At 44.0% G+C, this 21,927-nt stretch overlaps 1 protein-coding gene across 2 annotated transcripts in view; it reads right to left on the bottom strand.

The window, feature by feature from the left end:
* Positions 1–212: 212 nt before the first annotated feature.
* Positions 213–21,927, bottom strand: part of HS6ST3 (heparan sulfate 6-O-sulfotransferase 3) — a 606,626-nt gene continuing 584,911 nt past the window's right edge. The window contains exons 2-3 of one of the 2 annotated variants that reach the window (XM_037132464.2): positions 6,921–7,614; positions 213–5,736 (exon numbers count right to left, since the gene is read on the bottom strand). In XM_037132464.2, coding sequence (XP_036988359.2) covers positions 5,665–5,736; positions 6,921–7,614 — 766 coding nt within the window. In that variant the 3' untranslated portion in view covers positions 213–5,664. Of the gene's footprint in view, positions 7,615–21,927 lie in introns of both variants that reach the window. The other variant, XM_037132465.2, reaches the window with a different exon arrangement.

Below are 21,927 nucleotides of genomic sequence, written 5' to 3'. Positions count from 1 at the left end.
AAGTTTCACATCCAATAACCACATCAGTATCCAAAGCATGGATTTTTTTTGAGTTTGACAAAGCTGATCCTGTGGATTCAGTTTCCATAAATCCCTTAAAGTGTTTAACAAACTTTTCTCATTTTGCAAAAATGTCTGACAGAACCACAGGGGAAAAATTGTTCTTGACATCACAACAGTTTAATATGTTAACTTATTCATTAAATTGTGCTTCACATCAATGGAAATCCTCCGTTCTACAAACTATCATTTTTTTAAATAGCAATAAAGATTGATAATGTCACAATACAATCTCTTAGTACCCGAGTTCATACATATCGTTGCACAGAAACAAAAGAAAATATCTCTTAGGAGAAATCATTTACTATCTATTGAATATAACTATTTTTACATCTAAAATGGGGCACCAGATAAAAGTTCCGATTTTTCTTTCCAACATTTTTCATCTTTGATACATGAAATGAAAAACAATCAAGCAAAACTCAGCAAGTACTTCTAGGGGGAATAAAAAAGAAACAAGGAAAGAAGAGAAAAGTTGATCATATGATTTAAAAAAAGATAGCGACGAGTTGGTAGGAGACCAATGTGACGGGGACTAAATCGCACAAACTCTGCTTCCTGGGAACGTGATTTTCCCTGGTGAGAACTGAGGTTGCTCAGCCCTGGTGTCTGGCCCTTTGATGAGTTAGCACAGTGCAGCAGAACATGGGCTCAGAGAGATGCCATTTAATGTGTCAAAGGATTGTAGTCTCTTCCACAGACCACGTCCAACACGAGCTCAAGAAACATCTGCGCTTCCGCCTTCTCAGATCTGGAGTTCTGCTAGGTGACCTCCAGTCCTTGCCTGGAAGTCCAGGGGGTTTGTCTTGCGGATGTTGCTGGTGTTCGTAGCAAGGCCAGTCCTCTGGACATCTCAGCACCTCTGCAAGGTCGGTTGGTTCAGTCAAGGGTTGTGAAGACGGGTCCATGTGCATTCCACCCATTCAGTTATAAAACACTTAGGTTTCAGAACCCACCCACTTGCCCAAAAGGGCTGACTCGAAGTTTTAGGGAATCAGTTCACATGAGTCCAGGTAAATGTGGTCAGAGAACAACAGGGTTATGTCCAGTAGATATGGAGGAAGGGGATTCAAAAAGAAGAGAGCGGGAAGTGTCTTGGAGAAAGAACCTCTGCAGGCGCTGAGTCCTCAGACTCAACCCGCCTTGGTAGCCACCAGCCCGGAGGCTTCGAGTCGGGGTTCCTGAGGCCTGTGGGGTGCAGCAACTATGGGAAAGGAAAAGCCTTGGAGACACAGCTGTGATCAGATCAGGGTATTGTTAAGTCCCACCCAGCTTTCTCTTTGAGCCGACTTGCCCTACTCACTCAGCCTTCCTTTCTGGGGACAGTCCCCAGAACTGTCCCCGTGCTCTTGTCCTGTCTCATGAGCCAAAAGAATTAGTCCCCAGCCTGCCCTTGTTCTTGAGGACAGGAGCTGTACATCAGCCATTCTCTATGTTGCAGTATTTTCTGGCACACATTTAATTCCTCATCTTTCCACCTGTACACAATCTTCTCCCTTTTTATGAGCTCTATTTTTTTCCTGTGGTTATGCCTACTCTGCCTATCCTGTGCCGCAGTGTGATTCATTTTATAGGACCTTCCTCTCAGCAAGAGGTCATGGTTGGGACGAAATCAGATAAACTTTGTGCGAAGGTGTTAACTCATGACAGCTGAAGGCATTTCCTCTCTCTAGCAAATGTGCAGAGAAAGTCATTTAACACCCCCCCCCCCCAAAAAAAAAACCACTTTAAAAACCAAAGAAATTAGTGGCTGATAAAAATTCTGGGGAAGAGGTAGAGAGGAAGGGAAATTGTTAACGAAGGGGTTGTACTAATCACCCCCTAAGCTTCACTATTCAAGCTGCTACTGATTTTTCATCTTTCTAACCCTGAGCTTCCCTGAGGAGGTACAAGCACATCCCCTTGGCATCCTGTTGAGAAGTTTTTGGATTGGATGGGGTGGACATCCCACAGGAGCCGTGGGAATGTCTGGGCTTTGCGGCAGCCCCCGTGATATTGCCAATCGTTTGCCATTTCACTCCCGGTAACAGGCTCCCTCACTAGAAGCAGGGCCTGACCAGTCGGCCAGTCTCCTCGGCATCACCCAAGTCACGGCAGTTCCATGAAAGGGTAAGGAGAGATGTAAATCAATAAGGAGTTAGGTCCACATTTTTTCAATTCCCAAACTCAGTACCGAGGCTGAGCAGTGTAAAGTAGTAGGAAAGGCTAGAAAGTCATGAGAGTGGACTCTGAGCAGCTTTTCTTGTTAGTAAATGAGACTCTTTGGGGAATCTTTCTACATCTCTGAATTTCCACATCGCACTATCTAATGGGTAATGAATAGAGGTTCTATTTGACATAGAAGGATACAGTGAAAAGCAATGAGATACTAAGTGTAAAAATGTTTTTAAAAAGCATTAAATGCTATATAAAGTTACGGATTTTAATCTTATCCATTGTAAAACATATGACAACATAGGTGACATGGAAAATCATTTGAACTATTTTAAAATTCCCTTTTGTGTCAGAAACTAATAGTTTTATCAGTATTAATTTTTACATTGTGTCTTTAATGATAGGACCTTCATATTTATCAAGGCACATGGCAACCAATAATAAAGACATTTTCTGATTTTCTTTGCTGCTAAATGTAGCTAATAGCTAGGTGCTAGCCCACAACATATGACTAAAAGTGCAACTTCCATCCATTGCCTCTCTGCTGTCCTAAATGTAGATGAGATGGCAGGAGCTGAAGCAGTTGTTTTGGGCCATGAGGTGGAAGCTGCACATTAGGATGAAAAAGCAACAGGAGAGGGTGCTGGCTTCCGGTAACGTCACACACTATAGTTATACATCAGTTTGTCTCTTGAGAACAATTCTTCAATCTTATTGAAATCACTATCATTTTGAGTTTGTTGGTTAAATCAGCCAAATGGCTGATTTTACACTTATGTTTATTTTTTTTGGATCTATGCTGACCTCCTTAGGTCTAGCTGATAGACCTTCTCTGCCATATTTATACTATCTCTCTAATGACTTTTGAACAAATTTGTGTATTTCAAACCTTTGGCTGAATTATTTATCACAGTTACCTCCTTTAGCTGATAAAAATACATTTTAATACAGCACACATGATACCCTTAACTGTTGTCTCAAGCTAATTGCTAATGTTATTAATTATTAGAAAGGGAATCCAAATAATTCTTAGTGTTTTCTTCAGTTACCAAGAGGGAGCTGCCAGTAAATGAGTCAGAATAGACATTATGTATCTCAGTCAGTAGTAGTAATAATAATAATAATAATAACTTGAACATACACACACAGGTACGGAGAAACCTCATCCCAGTCTGGTTCCTGGGCTGCCCTTGTCCAGAGAAGGAAAGGAATATCTACTTGGGATTTACAGGAGTAAGTAGGAGTGGAAGTCCCTGGGGAACATTGTTTCTCTCTTCTTGGGCTTTTAACGCTAATGTATCTGGAATCACTTTCGTTTGGGAGTAAAGCTGACAACTTCCCACAGACCCTTAGGCCCAGATGCCTTCTGCTGGCATCGCGTCCCTGAGCTCCATTCAGCAGGTGGGTGTGCAGTCAACTTTCGGAGAACAAACTGCATGCCTACCTCTTCGTTTCCATCAACACAGAACCCCGGGGACATGACAAGTGTGCTGCTTTAGAGTGAAATGACATGAGGAGAAAGCCCTTGTCGGTCTTTTTAATTTGCTCAGCACCGGCCTCGGGCCAAGGAGAAGAGATGGTTTCTCCTCTAACATCCTGATATCTGGTCTCCAGTGGAGCACCGTACATCACGCCTTTAGCAGCAAGGCCACGGATAGGCTTTTGATATAAATCCCGAGGTACCTCAGGAATAGTGTGAAGTTATCAGAGGCTGCCTCCAAGTCTCAGCTATGCACACATTCCCTGCCAAAAATTTAAAGTGAGTTTAAAAGAAACTATCTGAATGCTTTCTAACTTGTTTTGATTTCCCACATGACAAAGTACTGGATTATCATGGTGGTGCGTGCATGTGTGGGTGTGGGCACACATGTGTGGATGTGGGCACACGTATGTGCGTGTGTGTCACGATGGAAGCCGGAGGGATAATTTGCAGTCTTGCCATCCTAGGCAGAATATTAGATCCTGGCATCTAAATGTGAAGACAGAGAGAAAGAGCTCCCCATTAATCCCAGCTGCAATCTTCCTTCCATCCCTACCTTAGGAACAAATCACTGGAAAAGGAAACATTAATGTTTTGTGAGCCTAATCTCTACCAACCAACAAGAAATACAGGGTCTGGCAGAAGTAAAGCCTGCTGGAGTGTGGTTGGTAGGGTCAACATATGAGTGTAATAACTTATAGTTTTCATTTGAACATTTCGCCTAAAATGTCCTATGATGTGCTTGAGTGTGATATTGTTATGGTCCAGAATGACATGCTTGTGATTTCATAACAGAAGATTTTGTAATTAAAAGGGGGCATTATTTGTGTCAGACCCTGTATGTACTTGGCCCCTTTAACTCACCTTTATGTATAGCTCAAAAGTACGATTGCCTAAAAAATCACCAGTCTCCGAGCTCATCGATTGGTCGGTGACATGGAAAGGGCTGAACTCACCCAATGCCGGATGGCGCTGGGTCACTGCCAACTTGGTGCTGTCCCAGTTGTGCCATCCATATGGGGCAGAGACATATGTTTCTGGGCAATAGCGGCTGGATTCTTGCATGCTTGGCAGGAAGCTTTCATCCCAGGTGGAAACCATGATGGAGCAAAAAGAGCTTGTACTTTGCAGTCAGCCAGACCTAGTGCACGATTCATGAGAAACTCCTTATTGTCTGTGGGTTTCCCTTTACTCATCTATGAAATTGGGACTAATAAAATCTAACTGGTGGTGAATAGATTTAAAGTAGGACAAGGGCCTCCCACAGTTCCTGGCAAAAGGGAGGTCCCCAATAATGCCTTCCCCTCACATGACAGATGACGCCAAGGGTAGTGAGAGAAGTCCCTAAGCAACTTCCCCAGGTCTCTCTCTGATGGAGGCCCCAGGCCTCGGTGAGAGTGCCTCCGTGTGGGCAGGCACTCCGTGAATGCCAGTGGGTTGATTGACTCTCAAGCCCAGAGAGAGTGTTCTGGAGGCTGAGATGTGGCTTATACAAAGCTGGCTTAAACATCAAACACGCTGGATATCAATGAAATAGGCTTTTCAACCTGATTTAGGAGTTTCACTCGTTTTGCCTTCAGCTCCTTGAGGGGATTGATCAGATCAATCTGTTGTGAAACTTTCACTCACTCTGACCCTCCTACTGAAGGGTAGGCAAGGCTGTCTATTTCCTCTCCATTTGTCTCCCCTTATTATTAAAAAACACTCTGTATTATTGTAGTGGTGACTGGGAAAAGGTGAAAAGAAGAAACACTCGGCAATGCAGTGCTTTTTTTGGTTCGGTTTCGTACACTCTACCGGGGTGACCAAACTTATGGCATCTCTGGGCCACACTGGAAGAAGAGTTGCCTCGGGCCACACATTAAAAACATAAACACTAATGGAAAAAAATCTCTTATTGTTTTAAGTAAATTTACTATTTTGTGTTGGTCCACATTCATAGCTATCCTGGGCTGTATGCAGCCCACGGGTCACAGGTTGGACACCCTTGTGAGTCTAGACGGATTCTCCAGCTGTAGCCACAGTCCAGCAACAGGTGAAGTCTGTGTAGGGAGAAAAAGGTTATCAGGCTAGAAATATTCAAGACTTTTGGAGACAGAGTCTTTTTAGATTTTTGGGGTAACCACCTCCTTGTGTTCCATATCTCCTGGCCTAAATCAAAATTATTATTTATTTAGGGACCGTTTGTATGCCTGCTAGCTAAGCTCCCATTTTCAGACCAAATTCCTTTGAAATGTCTTTTCCTCTGTGACGACAGAGTTCAAACCCAGCAGTACCTTATCAAAGAAGATGACAGTTCCAAAAACATGACACTCTGAAATATTCTTTAAAAAAAGAATAAAACTAAGTTCTGTAGCCAGTTTGGAGATGGTAGACATATGTTTATCCTCCTGCTCTCTCTCCCCTCAGCATCCATTCCTTACATTGAAAATAAAACTGGGTAACTTGTGATCTCCTTAGGCATTAGTGAATAAGCACATTTTCTCCCAAGTGCCCCTACCAATGGGGCCACAGGCACCCCTGTCTTGCAGTTCCCTAAAAAGTGGGGAAGAAAATGTGGCTCAGGTCTAGAATGCAGGGCTTTGTAGGATGTGAGTCTGTCGTGATGGTCAAGAGTGGGAAAATCTTGCTTTAAAAGACTGCAACAAAACACACTACTCTTCTTATGATTTAAACCACATTCAAATAGAGTTCAAAGACGACAGCCAACAGCAAAGTGAGGGCTGGCCGAAAACCTCATCAAAGGGTTGAAAGGGACTTCTTGTTCTCCCTCTTGAAACAGACCAATATTTCCATTACAGAGACAGTATGAAACAGACCAGTTTCAGCAGAACATCCAAGCCATCATTTGGCTTTTCATGTCTGCCTCTGTGGGTTCCAGTCACCCAGCTGTAACCTATGCTGCTGCAGAGGAGATCGCAAGGACTGTTTCCTTGTTGGCGCTTCTCTCCTCGACCTTCCAACGCAATCCACACTGGATACACTCTTGCCCTACTTAATATCCCAGACTGGAAAATGTCAGGAAGAAAAGAATAAGCCTCATCATCTCCTTCCGGGTAATATGAAGACAAAGAGGAAGCATGTGATGTGCCCAGCTCAAGCCACGTATGGCCAGATGCCTTCAGAATGGCCCACGGTCTCCAAGGAAATGCCACAGAAGGGCAGTGCACCTGATCACCCTCCCGCTCCAGAGGGAGGAGAGGGCGGGGGGTCACCATCTCACCACCTGGCTGTTGTAGTCCTCGGTGACTGCCCCTTCTGGGTTCCCATCCTCTTTGGGCCACCGGTGGCCCCTGGACTCCCGCTGCAGCCTCCGCTCCTCCCTCCTTTTCTGCCGTTCCCTCTGGTGCTCCAGCTGCTTGGTGTGGTGGTAGCGCTGCTGGAAGAGATCTTTCGCGTACTCGTAAAGCTGCATGTCCAGGAAGTTCAGCTCCTCAATGCGCTGGCGAGCACCCTCATTGATCTCCACGTTGGAAGCCCGCGTGATGTTGAACTGTGTGAAGGGGGAGATGAACTTGAGGTTGAATGTCCTCTCGAAGAGAAACTGTGTCTTCCTCTGGAATTCCGTGAGCCCAAAGAAGGCCATGTTCTTCAGGTTGTTCTTTGCGCTCTGCAGCAGAATAGTGTTCCTTTCGCTCTCGTTCATGAAAGTCAAGTTGTAGCAGCCCACCAGGCTGAGGTCCGCCAGCATGCGGACCTGGCGGTTGTTAGCCAGGTTGTAGGTGCAGTCCATGAACTCCCGCAAGCTAACCCCAGACCAGTCGTCCCCGGGGTAGCAGGTGGGAAGCTCATCGGGGGTGGGGCTTCTCCCATCACACATGTGGAGGGAGGTTTTCCACGTAGCCCCTCTCTGGACGTGTTTCCACTCGCTCAGGTAACGGGACACCGGATCACGCAACATGGTGATGTAATAGAAATTCCTGGAAGAAAGTAAAGGAGGAGTGTCAGTCATTCATGGACCCTTGTAACCCCGGGTGCTAACCCTTTGTAGGGTTCATGTCAGCGCTGAGCCATGGGCTCTTCTGCCGAATGTTCACATGAGCGTGTTTGGCTGGATTGGCACTGATCAGGTGCATGTTCCCACATGTGCATATTTCCATAAACATGTGTGAGCCAGTTTTCAACATTCAGTTTTCTGGGATTTCCCTCCCTGCTCCAGTGTGGGGAGGGAGGAGGGTGGGACTAGATTATTCATCCATTCAGCAGTTATTCTCCAATAAATGACTACCAGCATTTACAATACCTTACTTACATTAAGAAAACAAACACATCGTGATTTGGAAAGTTATTACCAATCCAATATTTTAGTGGATTCTCACAACAGACTTTTGTAGTAGACATGAGACCGTTTGGCAGGGAAACATGCAAGGAAGTTGCAGGACCAGAGAGGTTAAAGCTGGAAGCCACTGGAAGCCAAGGCTCCTATTTTTCTGTTTACAGTCCTGTTCCGGATCACAAGGGGGTGGGGGAGGGGAAGGGTGTGTGTGGAATGGTTGGGTGTGGAGACTAATGTTCACTGAGCAACTATTATATGCTAGGAACTGTGCCAGGTACTTAATGGATACTGAGAATACAGAGACTGATAAAGGTAGAAAATATAGCCCAAGATCCTAGAGAAAGTTAGTACTTGAACAACAGAATCTAGGCTTTTTAAAAAAAATTATTTCAAAGCCCTTGTGCATTCCTGTGTACCAGATTGATATTTTAAAAACAAAAATGCAACAAATATTCAGTGAATGCTATTAATTGTCATCTGCTATGGTTATCATAATTACAGGTCTTATCTCACCTAATGACATCTCATGGAACTTTGCAAAGAAATATCTTTTATAAATGATTGGCTCCAAAATGATCAGGTAAAGATCAAGGTACCTCTGGCTTAAATGGCAAGAAGAGAGTTAGAGAAATCAGCATGTAAAGAAATAACAGCAGGCACTAAAGGAAAACAAATATGATTCAAAATGAGGAAAATCCCTCTCATAATTTGAGCAGCTGCCAGTGGAATGGGCCACACATCCCGCCGCAGGTGCATGAGGAGTAACACCCTGACTTCTGTGAGGCGGACAAGTGTCCTGAAATATTCTGAAAAAACCACCAAGCTTCCCTTGGCCAATCTAAACTGCTTTTTAAAAAAAGTAATACCTATTAAATGCAATGACAAATGTAAGGATATTAAGGGTACAATGTTTTTAATGCTATTTTAAAAATAATTGATGCACTATAATATTTAAAACGATACATTTACTGTATTGAGTTATTTTGAATATCTTGCCAAATAGTTTTAAAATGTGCTAAAGAAACTTCAAAACCTCAAGTAACACTGGCTTCCCTTTAAATCTGGACGAGCAATTCACTGAAACTACCTAGACAGGCCAGCCTGAGCCCGTACTTTGGCCAGTTACCATGTTACATTACTCTGTTGTCTTTCCCTGTGACAGAATGACAGTTCCATCAGTGGAAGAAAATGTCCCCAAAGATCAGCAGGGAAATCAGAAAGTGACCAACATAGCTTCTGGGCTCCACAAAGAAATACTGGCGATCAAGTTTTGCTCAGAGATGTTATTATAGTTGAATATTATGACATGTCACTCTTAATCCTGCTTTTGTCCTACGTTGGAAGTTGCTCCCTTTCTAATTCTACAAGCAGAGACTGACTGTTAATTCATAAAACAATTTCATGGTAAATATAGAGACCTAATAATGACTATGATGTAACTCAGGAGGGGGTTAAAGATAGCAAACAGAAGAACTTAAATCAGAGAAACCTTTGCATTGGGTCAAATAAAACTACACACGGAAAACTTATTATTTCTCTGTTAATTGGGCAAAACAGAAAACACAAAAGAGGATTTAAATAACGAAGATGATGGTAATCAACTGATAAGTCTCACCCTCGAATTTGAAATGTCTCCTATTTGGGCACATTCCACAGGTTTCCAGTGGTGGAATGATCTGCAGGGTTTCAGGACGGGGGATGGCAATGGTCTGTGACCAGGTTTAACTGGAACCTGCTCCTGGAATCTCAGAGGCTTTGTCTCACTTGAGAAAATGGGCCATAGAGTTCCTGAGGCCTTCATTTCATTGGACATCGACATACTCTCAAAGCTGATTAGAGCTGATATAAGCTTAAAATGGTCTTGGTTTCAAATGTAATTTTATTCAATTTAACATTATACTTAACAATGACTGACTAGAGAGTAAGGCCACATTTACATGAGTAATAAGTCCCAAATGTCTGTAAGTTCTACAAGCCAGATAGGTTAGAGGCCCATTTGTAACTGAAATTAACTCTGACATCAAGACATAAAAATGTACGAGTGGAACATTTATATGGATGAAGTTCAAAGTTGTCCCATCTCATGGGTCTGGAACGGAATGACTAATAGCGTTCAGGTTTTGCTTTATCAGATATATTCTCATGTCTATTTTGTTTGTTTTAATCCTACAAAGCAATCAAAATGGAAAAGTAGAATAATAATGATAAAAAGAAGATAATAGAGTTGAAGAACAATCAACTGTTGAAGAAAAAACCCCCACAAAATTTGATACATTAAATCATAGTTCTCATTTCTATTTCCTTCTCCTTTCAGTTGCTTTTCTACTTTCAGACAGAAAACGGCAAAAATCGTTGATGAAGTAACGTCTACACACCCAGACTCTATTGTGCGCAAGCTTGGCTCCAGCATCACAAAATCTTCTCCCCACCCCCCAAAACAACACAGACTCTTTTCCTTCTGCTCCCACAACTTCCACCTCCGTTTCTTAGGAAACCACTGAACCCTGCAAGTGTCCTTTTTCAGGCCTTACTTGTTCAACAGCACAGTGGAAAAGAGAGGAATCAGAAGCAGCTCCCAAGCAAAGCCTGGTATGGCTACAACACACAGGACTTCGTGGGCTCCCATTCCGATCTCTTAGCTTCCACTGAGCATCATCTGTTCACAGATATGTCTTTGCAGTTAACCAAAACTCCCCCCAAGTTTTAGAAAGATAAATAAGTAAACTCTCATGTTCCCCTTTTCTCTATCCATTCACTCACGTGTTAGCTTTCCAAACATTAACTGAGCACCTCCCCCCACCTCCCAACTGCATCCCCCCCCCCCCCGACCCATATTTGCCAACCACTGGGACTAGGCATCGGGGACCTGGAGATGATGAAGACATTGTCCTCAAACAGATCTCAGGGACCCAGTGGCTTTGGTAAAGTAACAGAAATTCTAACCACCAACTTAAGAAGATGTTCTGCCAATCTCCCTGGACAGGAACTATCCCTAAAACAGGCGACTTTGTGTCTCTGACACCAGCCTGTCAGCCGGTTTCCCATTTGCCACCTACTTCATGGAGAGCTTGGGTGAATTTCTGTGAGAACATTTGTGACACAATTGCTGCTCTTCAGCATTGTCACTCTTGTGGCCACAGGGTGATGATGGCAAATACCCGCCTACTGGGGAAGGTTAGGGCACTGGTGCCTTGGTTACCTCAATAACCCTTTTAACCCATAATCACCATAGGAACCACCATGGCTTCCTCAATTCCTAGGACACAGAACACACTCTTCTCCGTGGCTGCTTTAGAAATCGCTGTAGCATTTTAGCTGCAAGGTCATCATGTTTAGAATCTCTAAATACTGCACAAGGCCCTCACTGCCTTCCCTCGGGCTTTGCCTTTCCCTTTGCTCATCTGCATCCCAATGATCTTCCCATGCCCAGCGCAAGCATCTCCTCCGTCTTCCCTGACTTTTCCAGCCTCCACCCTCCACAAAGCACTGAATCACTGACTGCACTTTTTGGACCCGCACGTCAAACTCTTGGCCACCTCTGCCCTTCGAGGTCTTTTTTGATAACTGGACCTTGTATCCCACAGTATCTCACACGAAGTCCTGCTCACAGTGAATGCTCAATAAATGATGCTTTATAAAAGAAATGATAATCATATGAAAGTAATGTATTTTAGTGAAAAGGTTAATATTGCCTTTGATAAATATCACTTTTCCCTCTCCCAAATACTAACCTGATATTATTTTTGAATGTGTAAAATGTGTGGACAGAATAAAAAGATATATGGTCTTCTAATATATCCATCGTTTGCTGATGATGGTTGATACACAAAGAGAGATAGTCAATATGGACTTTGAGTAAAAAGTTGAATATTTCATACAATAGGTAATTAGTAACAAAGAGGTGGACTCTTTAAAAATGTTAAACTTACTAGTTTTCTTCCCCACTGCTTCAACAACCTATGTTTCTCTAAGCAGTTTATCGTATAATTGCTCCGTTCTTTAAGCATCAAGTCATTTAAGAGATGCTTATTGAAGGTTTGCTACGTGTGAGGAGCCTAACTAGGAAATGTGAAGAACATAAAAAATACAATAAAATGTCCTCAAGTCTTGTGGGTGCAAGGGTGGTAGATGTTAGAAAAAGGCACTGATGAGCAAGTTGCAGAAGACGGGAGAGGCCACAGAATATCAAAGAACGTGCGGAGAGTGGAGTGGCCTAATTAGACCAGGCAGTTCATGTTTGCATTTCCCACTGAACGTTTGTTTAATAAATGAACGAGTGGAAGGAAGGCATGAAATAGAACAGGATGCTGAGGCCAAATTGTCGTGGGTTCTGAAAACAACTGTGAACTGCTAAAAGAGGAAATGTGTTGATTTAGAGAGACTCATTTAGCAACAGTGTTCAGGGTGGACAGAAGTAGGTCAGGAGAGGGATTTGGCAGTCATGGCGTGAGTCCAACAGGGAGGAGCCCAGAAACATGGGTGTGGATAGACCCCCTGCAGATGAAAAAAACAGACACTCATCTGTCATCGTTCCCTACCCCTTCCTCATTTTCAGTCTCCTCCAAGCTTCCTTTCCCTCCTTGGTATTTTCTTCTTTCCTGCCATCTAGTCCTTCCCTTTCAATTCTACAGTGGACAAGAGGCAGGTCTAATGTGCTCATCGAAACGCTGGAATAAGAGATATAAGATGCTGTAACCACTCAGCCTGTGGTGATTTAAAAAAATCACTTTTTAAAATTGCTGAATAATATTCCATTACATACATATCACATCTTTCTTATTCATTCATCTATTGACTGAATAGTATTCCATTACATACATATCACATCTTTTTTATTCATTCACCTGTTGATGGACACCTGGTTGCTTCCATATCTTGTCTATTGTAAATAGTGCTGTGATGAACATAGGGGTGCATATATCTTTTCAAATGGGTGTTTTCATTTTCTTTCGATAAATACCCAGAATCGAAATTGCTAAGTCATATGGTATTCTATTTTGGATTTTTCGAGGAACCTGCATACTGTTTTCCACAGTGGCTGCATTAATTTGCAATCCTACCAATAGTGTATGAACATCCCCTTTTCCCTACATCCTCACCGATACTTGCTATTTGAAATCTTATCATTTTCAACAACATGAACGGGCCGGGAGTGTATTCTGCTAAGTGAGATAACTCAGGCAGAGAAAGACAAGTACATATGATTTTACTTATATGTGGAATCCAAAAAACAAAACAAACAAACAAACAAAACAAAACTTCACATATACAGAGAAAAAGCTGATAGTTGCCAGAGAGGAGCAGGGGTGGGGGTGGGTGGAACAGATGAAGGGGAAGCAGCAGTACAAGCTTCCAGTTATAAAATAAATAAGTCATGGGGAAGTAATGTACAGCACCGGAAATAGTCAATAATATCGTAACTTTGTACAGTGACAGATGGTTACCAGGTATATCATGTGATCACATCATAAGGTATATAAATGCAGAATTACTATGCCATACAGCTAAAACTAATATAATAGTATATGTCAACCATAATAAAAAATATTCACTTCTATGAGGCTATGACTTGCCTAGGTGACGAGAACACATCTGAAAGAACCTACAAAATGCCAGGTTCACAGGGGAAGTTGAATACAGGCGTGGGCAAGAGTAGGTTAATAACAATAATAAGTCATACAATAATTAATAAATAAATAATACAAGAAAAATCGATGGTTCATGTACGCACAACTGTAACCCCACTTCTACCCACCCCTGGGTTCCTTTCACTACTAGCGTAACCCTCGTAAATCCAGCAGCAAGATGGCCATCTCCACATACCACACCTCAGTGGGTCCATAAAAAGCAGCTCCTGCAGAAACTTCTCAAGCCAGTCCTCTGTTTTGTCTTCAGCAGGAGGGATTTTCCCTGAAACCTGTGCCTCTCATGTTTCATCTTTTTTTTTAAAAAGAATTAAAATGTTTTGAATTACAGCTGAGAAATTTTATATTTTATGACGCGTTCATCACGATAACTCTAGTAGCCGTCTGTCATTAGACATAGTTACCACAATGTCGTTAACTGCATTCCTTGAGCTCAATACTTTACTCCCTCTTGACGGTTTTTATAACTGCCAATTTGCACTTCTTAATACCAACTGCACCTGTCTCCCCAACCTCCCACCCCTATCTGGCAACCATCAATTTGTACCCTGCAGTTACGAGTTGGTTTCATTCCTTTTTATGGCTGAGTGATATTCCATTGCATGGACCTATGCTCATGGTTTAACTTCATGCCGGTGACCAGGAATGTCTTATCCCTTGAACAGGCTTTAGGCCTTACTCCCCTTTCATCCCCCAGAGCCTAGACCACATGAGCTTGTACACCATGGGGTACAAGGCATTCAGTGTTTGTGGAATGAATCAATACAAACATTTTATTAGCCACTGCTTCAGGATGGTGATGTGCCCAGAAAATGGAACTTGTTGGTGCCTTACCCAACGGCAGCGGACCAGGCTCAGCATTTCTCTTAGCCTAGATCTTATAAAACGTGAGGGAAATAATCAATGTTTCCTCCTTCCTCTTGCCCCCCTGGACTTGGAAAGGAGTTTTCCCTATGAAATCAAGTTTTGCCAGACCTCAGAGTCGCACAAAGACTGCTTTGAGAGGTTGTGAATTGGACCTGGGGGCACTGAAGGGAGACCTGTGGTCTCACCACGGAGATGCACAGACAGCTGCGCATGTTCAACTGGTTTGGAGACGAGGGGGCATTTCTAAAGAGTGAAACTTAGCCTCCTCTCCCGCTGTGGGACTGTGCGCCGCGGCCACTTTCCAAACACTCAGGTTGGAGTTAATTTCTCACCTCCCCGTGGAGCCCCACACTACCCACTAAGGCCTGCCCATTCTCTGTCCTCCCAGCGAAGTATTCCCCGCGCTGTGCTGAGCCCGGTAAGAGGGCCTGGCGGTTAGAGCTCAGCGCTCCCACTGCCCTTCGACTCAGTGATGAGGCCCTTTGTTCAAGCCTCGAAAACAAATAAAGGAATTTAAAAATGATGCTCGAAGGAAATGGGAATCAGAAACTATGATTGTGAAGTATCGTAATAAAGAACTTTAGGAAGGTGACAGCGGCGTATGTCAGAGCAACGGAGCAATTGATGCCCCGCATTGTGGTTAGAAATTGGAGACATCCTGCCTCCCGCAGCAGCCAGGCACCGCCCTCGGCCCCCCATCCACCAAGCTGCCCTCACCTCCTGCCTCATAGTGACTGACAGCAGCCAGACCCTCCGGCTAAGGCACTTTTCTTTCTCTTAGGACCCAGAAATCCCGACTCTTTTCCATGGGTAAAAAGAGAAGAGAGAACGCTCACAGCGCCTCCCTCTGCAGGCCAGGGGCTCTGCACCCCCTTTTTTCACCTGTGTGCCTGGTTACTTTAAAGGGAGACTACTTCAGATGTACCTGGCCTGGCTTTCTGATTTTTTTAAATCATCAATTTCCCCTCCCATCCCCCACTTAGAAATGCCATATGTTGTCATTATGGAAAATAGGAGCAGTGCAGAACAGGAGAAAAAGCAGGAAATAAAATCACCTACAATCTCTTCACTCAGGTATAGCCACTGTTAAATACACACACACACACACACACACACACACACACACACGCACATTTCTTTCTTTTACCCATTTGAGATCATAAGGTACATGATATTTTAAGCTGCATGTTAAACTCAAAAATACAGGGCGAACATTTTTCCATTTTATTTAATAATCTTCCATAAAAGCATACTCTTCCAATTATGGATGTACCATAACTTATACGACGGCTCTCCCAGTTTTGGACAGTGAGGCTGCTTCTGTTGGTCAGGGTGGCCCAGAAGCAATAATCTGATGCAGATCCTAAGCCAAAAGTATTTGTGTTGAGAATAAATAACTAGCAGTAGAATTTCCAAGTCAAGAGAATGGTCCCCATTTCATTTTCAAAATGCCAAACTATAAGCCACCAGAGTCCACACAGGAGAGGGCAGGGCCATTGCATGAGGCCTAACCTCATAAGCGCCAGGGGACGGGACCACTTGGGAGCCAAGGGAGGGCTGTCAAATGGGCTGCTGGCTCGGCCCCCTCTCGGCTGGACAAGGAAGGTCCCCTCCCCAGGACACAAACCTGTGATGGGCATTCCTGGACAGCAAGAATGGGGTTGGTGACCCGGTGGCGAGGAAGCATGCTTCTAAAAAGATCTGTCTCTTCGGCACTTCATGGTCAGCTGGAATATCGAATTAATGACTAAACTTGCGTGGGATGAAATCCCACTCAGCAGCTCTGCAGCTGTATTGAAGCCGGCATCTCGAGCAGGAAGGCGGAGGCCCCTTGCTTGATGGCAGGCAGTGGGGGTCCTCCAACCAACAGCCTCTCGAGCGGTTTCCCTGCAGTGTCCAGGTGTCACCTGACTCGAACGAAGGGAAGTCGCACGTGATGGATGCTAAACCAACCAAACAAAAGCATGAACACAGAGACTTCTGGAGAATACCGGTCATTTCTCAATGATGCTCAGCCCACCCTCCATTCTCCAGAGGAAGACTTAGTATTTATCAATAAGATAAAAAATTAAATCCTGTCAGGTTGCCCCTTTACGGGGCTGTGAAACCCACGAGTCTCAGACTCAGCAAAGCCCATGAGTTTCAGGCGGTTGTCAAATTTGCTTTCACTTTCCCCCCAGTGGCTGCTGCAAGAATAAATTTCAGGGAATGCATGTTCCAGGGGCTTGTTTTCGCTATCTTGCTGAGTACAGTTCCTCCCAGTACAGTTTCAAATATGCCAGCGACCGTCCTGCTCTCATGCATTATTCAGCGACTCCCGTGATTATTTGGTTCAGAGGCGCCCTGCTTGGCGCGGCCTCGCTGGGATTTGGGCGTGAGGACGAGGCAAGGCGCTCTGCTCTGCAACGCCGTGGTTTATGCATGTGGGCATCCGGCTGAAACCTGGAGCCGCCCCAGAGGGAGATAAGGCCCAATTCTGTCTCGCTGGCAGCTCTAATCCCAGCCCGGCAAAGCAGAACACGAGATAGTACACTCAGATTGTGTTATATCAGGCCATTCCCGTGCAGCTGGGCTCTCTCTTTAGCTAATGTCTCAGGCGCGGCTGTAGGGGATGTGAGAACGACAGAAGGTAGAGGCAACGAGCTGTCTCTGATGAATTGTCTTTGCACTGGCCGATTGGGAAAGGGAAAGAAGAAAAGCAGGGTATTTAAGAGCAAGGCACGTGCTTTGATATTTAGGTTTCTATCTGACAGCTTTGATACAGATTTTCCTAAAACATTATAAAAACTGAAAAGAAAATTCCCATGTCTGTCCAGATTTTTCCATTTTCTTCCATGAAGGATTATTCTGTGTTAGGATCTTCCTAAGATTCTGCTATCAGGACTGAGCGATCATTTTCACATATTTAAGAAAATACCTAAGATCCCCACTGGATTCCATCTCTTGGCAGTTCTTAAAGAAAGAGCACCTTAGAGGTCATCCCACCCCCTGCCCATGATGATGAAGGCACAAGCTAACTTCAAATATGGAACATTCCCTGTGAAACAAAAATGGATAGCAGAGGAATAATAACAACGGCCAGCATTTGTTGCCCGAGCACTAAGTCCACCTGCAGTTCTGACTGCTGCCTGGCACTGACCACGTCAGTCATCCGAACATCCCTCTGAGGGGCAGGCTTTTAGATGAGGTCTGTAACTCCACAAACTGATGCCAGTTTTGATAGTCTCTTCCACCCTCTTGGAAGTGTCAGCTGCCGAGGTGCAGTTTGGGACAATGCTGCCCTGGCCCAGGCTTTCTTGAACTCAGAGCTCCAGAAGCAAAAGCGAGCATGTCTGGGAAAGCAATTGGTGTTTCACTGAGGGTGGGCAGCAGGGGATGAGAGTGAGGCAGTGCCCTTCGGGTTGAGGCAGGGGGACACAGGGCACCTGGCCCCTGTCAACCTCAGGAGTGTATGGGTGCAGATGGTCCTCTAGAGTTCACAGTGTAGGAGGAGTCCTAGGAACAATTTTCCTAAGTACGGCGCACCCACAACCCTGCCTAACAAACTGATTGATGCTTGAGGAGAGGGTGTGAGAGGCAATGGGGAATTAGTGTGGCTCCGTTCCTTTTTAACACTCCCTAGGAATCCAGGACCAAAAGCTGCAGGAACCCCAGGACAGTAAAGGATACTCAGAAAGAGCGATGCAAAAGGATTCAGACAAAGCCAAAGCTCAGGCGATGCCATATTCTCTTTGTGGCTTTAAAATAGGTCTTTTTGTGAACACAGAGCTACGAAGCCTTAGAAATGTGTTCAAAGCAGGTTCCTGGACCCTGAAGTCAGCTGTTCCCATCTCTTTATTGAGGAAGAGACGAGGTAAGGAAAATACAAGTCAAGCTACTCATTTGGACAGAGCACAAGCACATAATTTCAAACGTGTTGGACACTTCATTTTAAGGTGCAGCGGAAAGAACACCTTAGGTTTGGAAGTTAGAAAGATCTGGGTTTCGATTTCAGGTCCGTCTCCCACTTGGTGCGACCTGGTTAACCTCTACGACCCCCCGGGAGCCTACCTCATCTACACAGCAGGGTAGATAGAAATGCTCACCACAGAGGTTGTGGGAATTGGTGATGCAACGGTGAAGGGTCCACAGTGACCCATGCACTGCAGACCCTCAGCACAAGTAAGCGCATGCCCCCCACCTCTGCAGCTGTCCCTCCTCCCAGAACACCAGAGCCTCAGAAACTCCCTGACTACAGTGCAATTTTAAATATTAAAACAGCTTTGTTAATAATAGAAAACAGCTGATCGTGCTTTTCTATTTGTGCACCACACTCACAGGGCTCAGAACTCTTTCCTCATCCATCACCGCCCTTCATGCTCACTCCGAGACTGTATCAGAGGAGGGATTTTACAGATGAGAGAAGCGGTGCTCAGAGATATCAAAGGATTCTCCCAAGGTCAAACAACTAGAGACTAGCAGAGCTGGGACTTTTTTTTTCCTCCTCAGCTACTAACTAGTTTATTTATTTGAAAATATTTGTGGATTATGTATTTGATGCCAAATACTATGATAGAACCCTCTCGGATATGATGGTAGACAAGACCACCTGATCTCATGGAGCTGGAGGCAGTGGTGTTTGGAAGACCCCACGTTGTTTAATTTTGTTCTGATGTAGTTAAGGGTTACAAAGAAAGCATGGCATGAGCACATTATCCTAAGTTTGGAGAGTTCCCTGGTTTACATATTATTCTATCACTTTATCTCTTTGAAACTCACCTCCCTGTAAAGGGGCAGCTCAAAGAACTGGCTGGAAATACCAGGACATGAAATACACCTTCAGGTGCTGTTTACAGTTGGCAGAAAAATCATTCTGAAATAATTGACGTTTGTTTCTTCACAGGCAGTGTTGCAGACCTCTGTCTGGAGGTACAGAGTGCCTGGTGGTCTCTGTTCTGGTGAATGCCACTGATGGTCATTCATTAAAGGGCTGCAAAATGGCGAGGTTCCAATTCAATCATTTCTCCTTCATTGTAATGGCCATGCTTCTCTCACGAGAAACTTCCCCTCATCAACTATTTGGTACACAGGGGTGCTGTTCCTACAGGCAAGGTAGATTGGGTGCTTGACCCATTCTATTTCCTGATTTTCAAAACAAGAGGCCACTCTTCTAGAACCTTCCAAAGAGGCTATTCACAGACGTTGTTTATCTTCATATCATTGTCAGCTCATGACTCTAAACATATTGAATAAATTTTAATACATCGCAGGCATGATCCTTATTGATGCTCAGATTATCTAGTTTGGGGCCAGCAGGAGCTTCAGGGGGATGGCAAATCCTTTTGCTGCAACCCTGTAGCTATTCGTGCATACCCTTAAAGCATCTTGCATGTTGCAAAAGTTCCATATTTAAAAAGACCAAGGAAGATGGGGGGTTAGGACTTGAAATTTTCTACTGTCCCTATAGAATAGAGTGGTGACCCTGGCCAGTGTTAGCTGGGTACCAGCCTCCTCTCTGCCTCCCTCTCAGGCCCTGGAGCTGGTGTCTGTGCTAATTATACCTGGGCACGCAAGCAGAAATACACCAGGTACCACCTTCCACTTTCATCTGTTCTAGCTAGGCCTCAACTTCAGTTTTCTCCTATTCTTTTTTAAGTATATTTTATTGATTATGTTATTACAGTTTTCCCAATCCCCCCCCTCTTATCCCCCCCGGCTGTGCACCCCCCAATCCTCCAGCATTCCCCCCACTCTTAATTCATGCCCATGGGTTGTACATAAAAGTTCTTTACCATTCTTATACTTTCCCCATCTGTTTTATGCCTACCAATTACGCTTCTTCTTCCCTGTACCTTTCTTCTCCCCATTCTTTCCCTTCCTTACTTATCTAAGGAACAGAAGAAGATCAAAAACTATGAACAGTAAAATGACAACAAACTCACAACTGTCAACAACTGAACCTCCTCTTCCTTTGTCGTTGTTGTTCTTAAGCTCCTGTATATGACATTTTCCTCCTCGCTAGGAACAATAGGAGGGCTAGGGATTCATTGGTGACTAGATTCCAATGTCATACCACAAACTATTTCAGGAGAATGCAAGTGATGCCGAAAGTCAGTCACACAGAGCCCTAATCAGGTTCTCTCCCAAACCCACTTATTCATGATAATGGCCCGAGTTTCAGGTTCTTTCCAGAAGCCCCACTCCCCACGTGGACCCTCAGCGGGATCGTGGGCCGCTGTGGGCCCTGAAGCCCTGCTGCAACTCTGCCTAATTAATAAAGCAATGACAGAAATTGAGAAAAATATATGCATGGTAATTTAAATCTCCCTGAAAAAAAGAAACATAAATCAATTCGTTCTGTCTGAACTTGGCCTTGGGCACTCCCTTCATCAATTCAAGTGTGGAGCACAGTCACTTTCAGTTACAAATATTTTTCTTCTGGCATAATTGAAGCATCTGAGTGGTAATAACTTCCAACATTCATTTCTTCGAGACTTAAAAACACTCCAATGAAGATGATTGTTTTCCCCCTTTCCTCTGCTCTATGTAAATCTGAGAAAATCATCTTTAACAGGTTCAAAATAAATGGAGCTTGGGGCTGCTGGAGGTGGCTTTTACCTTCATGGGGTCAAAACATAGATTAAAAAGAAGGGGATGTGTCTCTTAAAAAGCAGAATAATGCAACCTTAATTCCCTTGTCCTGTGAACTTCCTGACATGTACCCCTCCAGATTTGTTATTTCTCTTGATGATAAGAATCTGAGTTTAGTAATAAGAAAAAAAAAAACCCTAGTAGCCTGTACTTTAAAAATCAGCACTAGCTGCCATCTCTGAGTCCTCCATTGAAATTACATAAAATATGCTGATGATAATATAAAATGAAAAATAATTCAAATATCATAAAACAAGCAACCTAAAAGAGAGAGGGGAAGAATAAAAGCAATTAAAAGCTTTTTATCACTTTTCAGTTTGGTTTTATTACAGCCACAAGGGGGCTCTCAAATCGCTCCGAACACTAGGTAAGTGCTGAGAGCTGTTTTTCTAGTAATTAATTTCTGCAAATCAGGGCTCCCTATATTGCCTATTAATGTACATTACAGAGACAAGCTACAGACTTCAGACACTTTGCACTCAAGTTAAAGAGAGATTTCCTATAAAAATTCGAGGAGCCCTCAGTGATTGTAAGCCAAAACGAAAATGAGTTGCACCTGTGATTTCCCGAGTCTGCTCTAGCATAAAAAATCCCAACACTGCAAATTTCGTCAAAGGTTAAAGCTGAATTTGAAGCACTGCACATATAATGGAATACATTGACCTCCGATGGATTTTAAAGGCTACCCGCCTCCTTCTGCCACATCGGGCACTCCCAGACCGCCTTGGAGGCTGACACGCAAAAGTTGAAACGCAGCGACCCTCCCTTGGGGACTGGGGAGGTGCTAGAGCCATTAGTCCCGGGGGTTTCCAACT

This window comes from Artibeus jamaicensis, unplaced genomic scaffold, assembly GCF_021234435.1.
Source record: "Artibeus jamaicensis isolate MK-2021 breed Jamaican fruit bat unplaced genomic scaffold, CSHL_Jam_final contig_415, whole genome shotgun sequence".
Taxonomy (NCBI): domain Eukaryota; kingdom Metazoa; phylum Chordata; class Mammalia; order Chiroptera; family Phyllostomidae; genus Artibeus; species Artibeus jamaicensis.
This window is presented reverse-complemented; position numbering and strand designations above follow the sequence as displayed.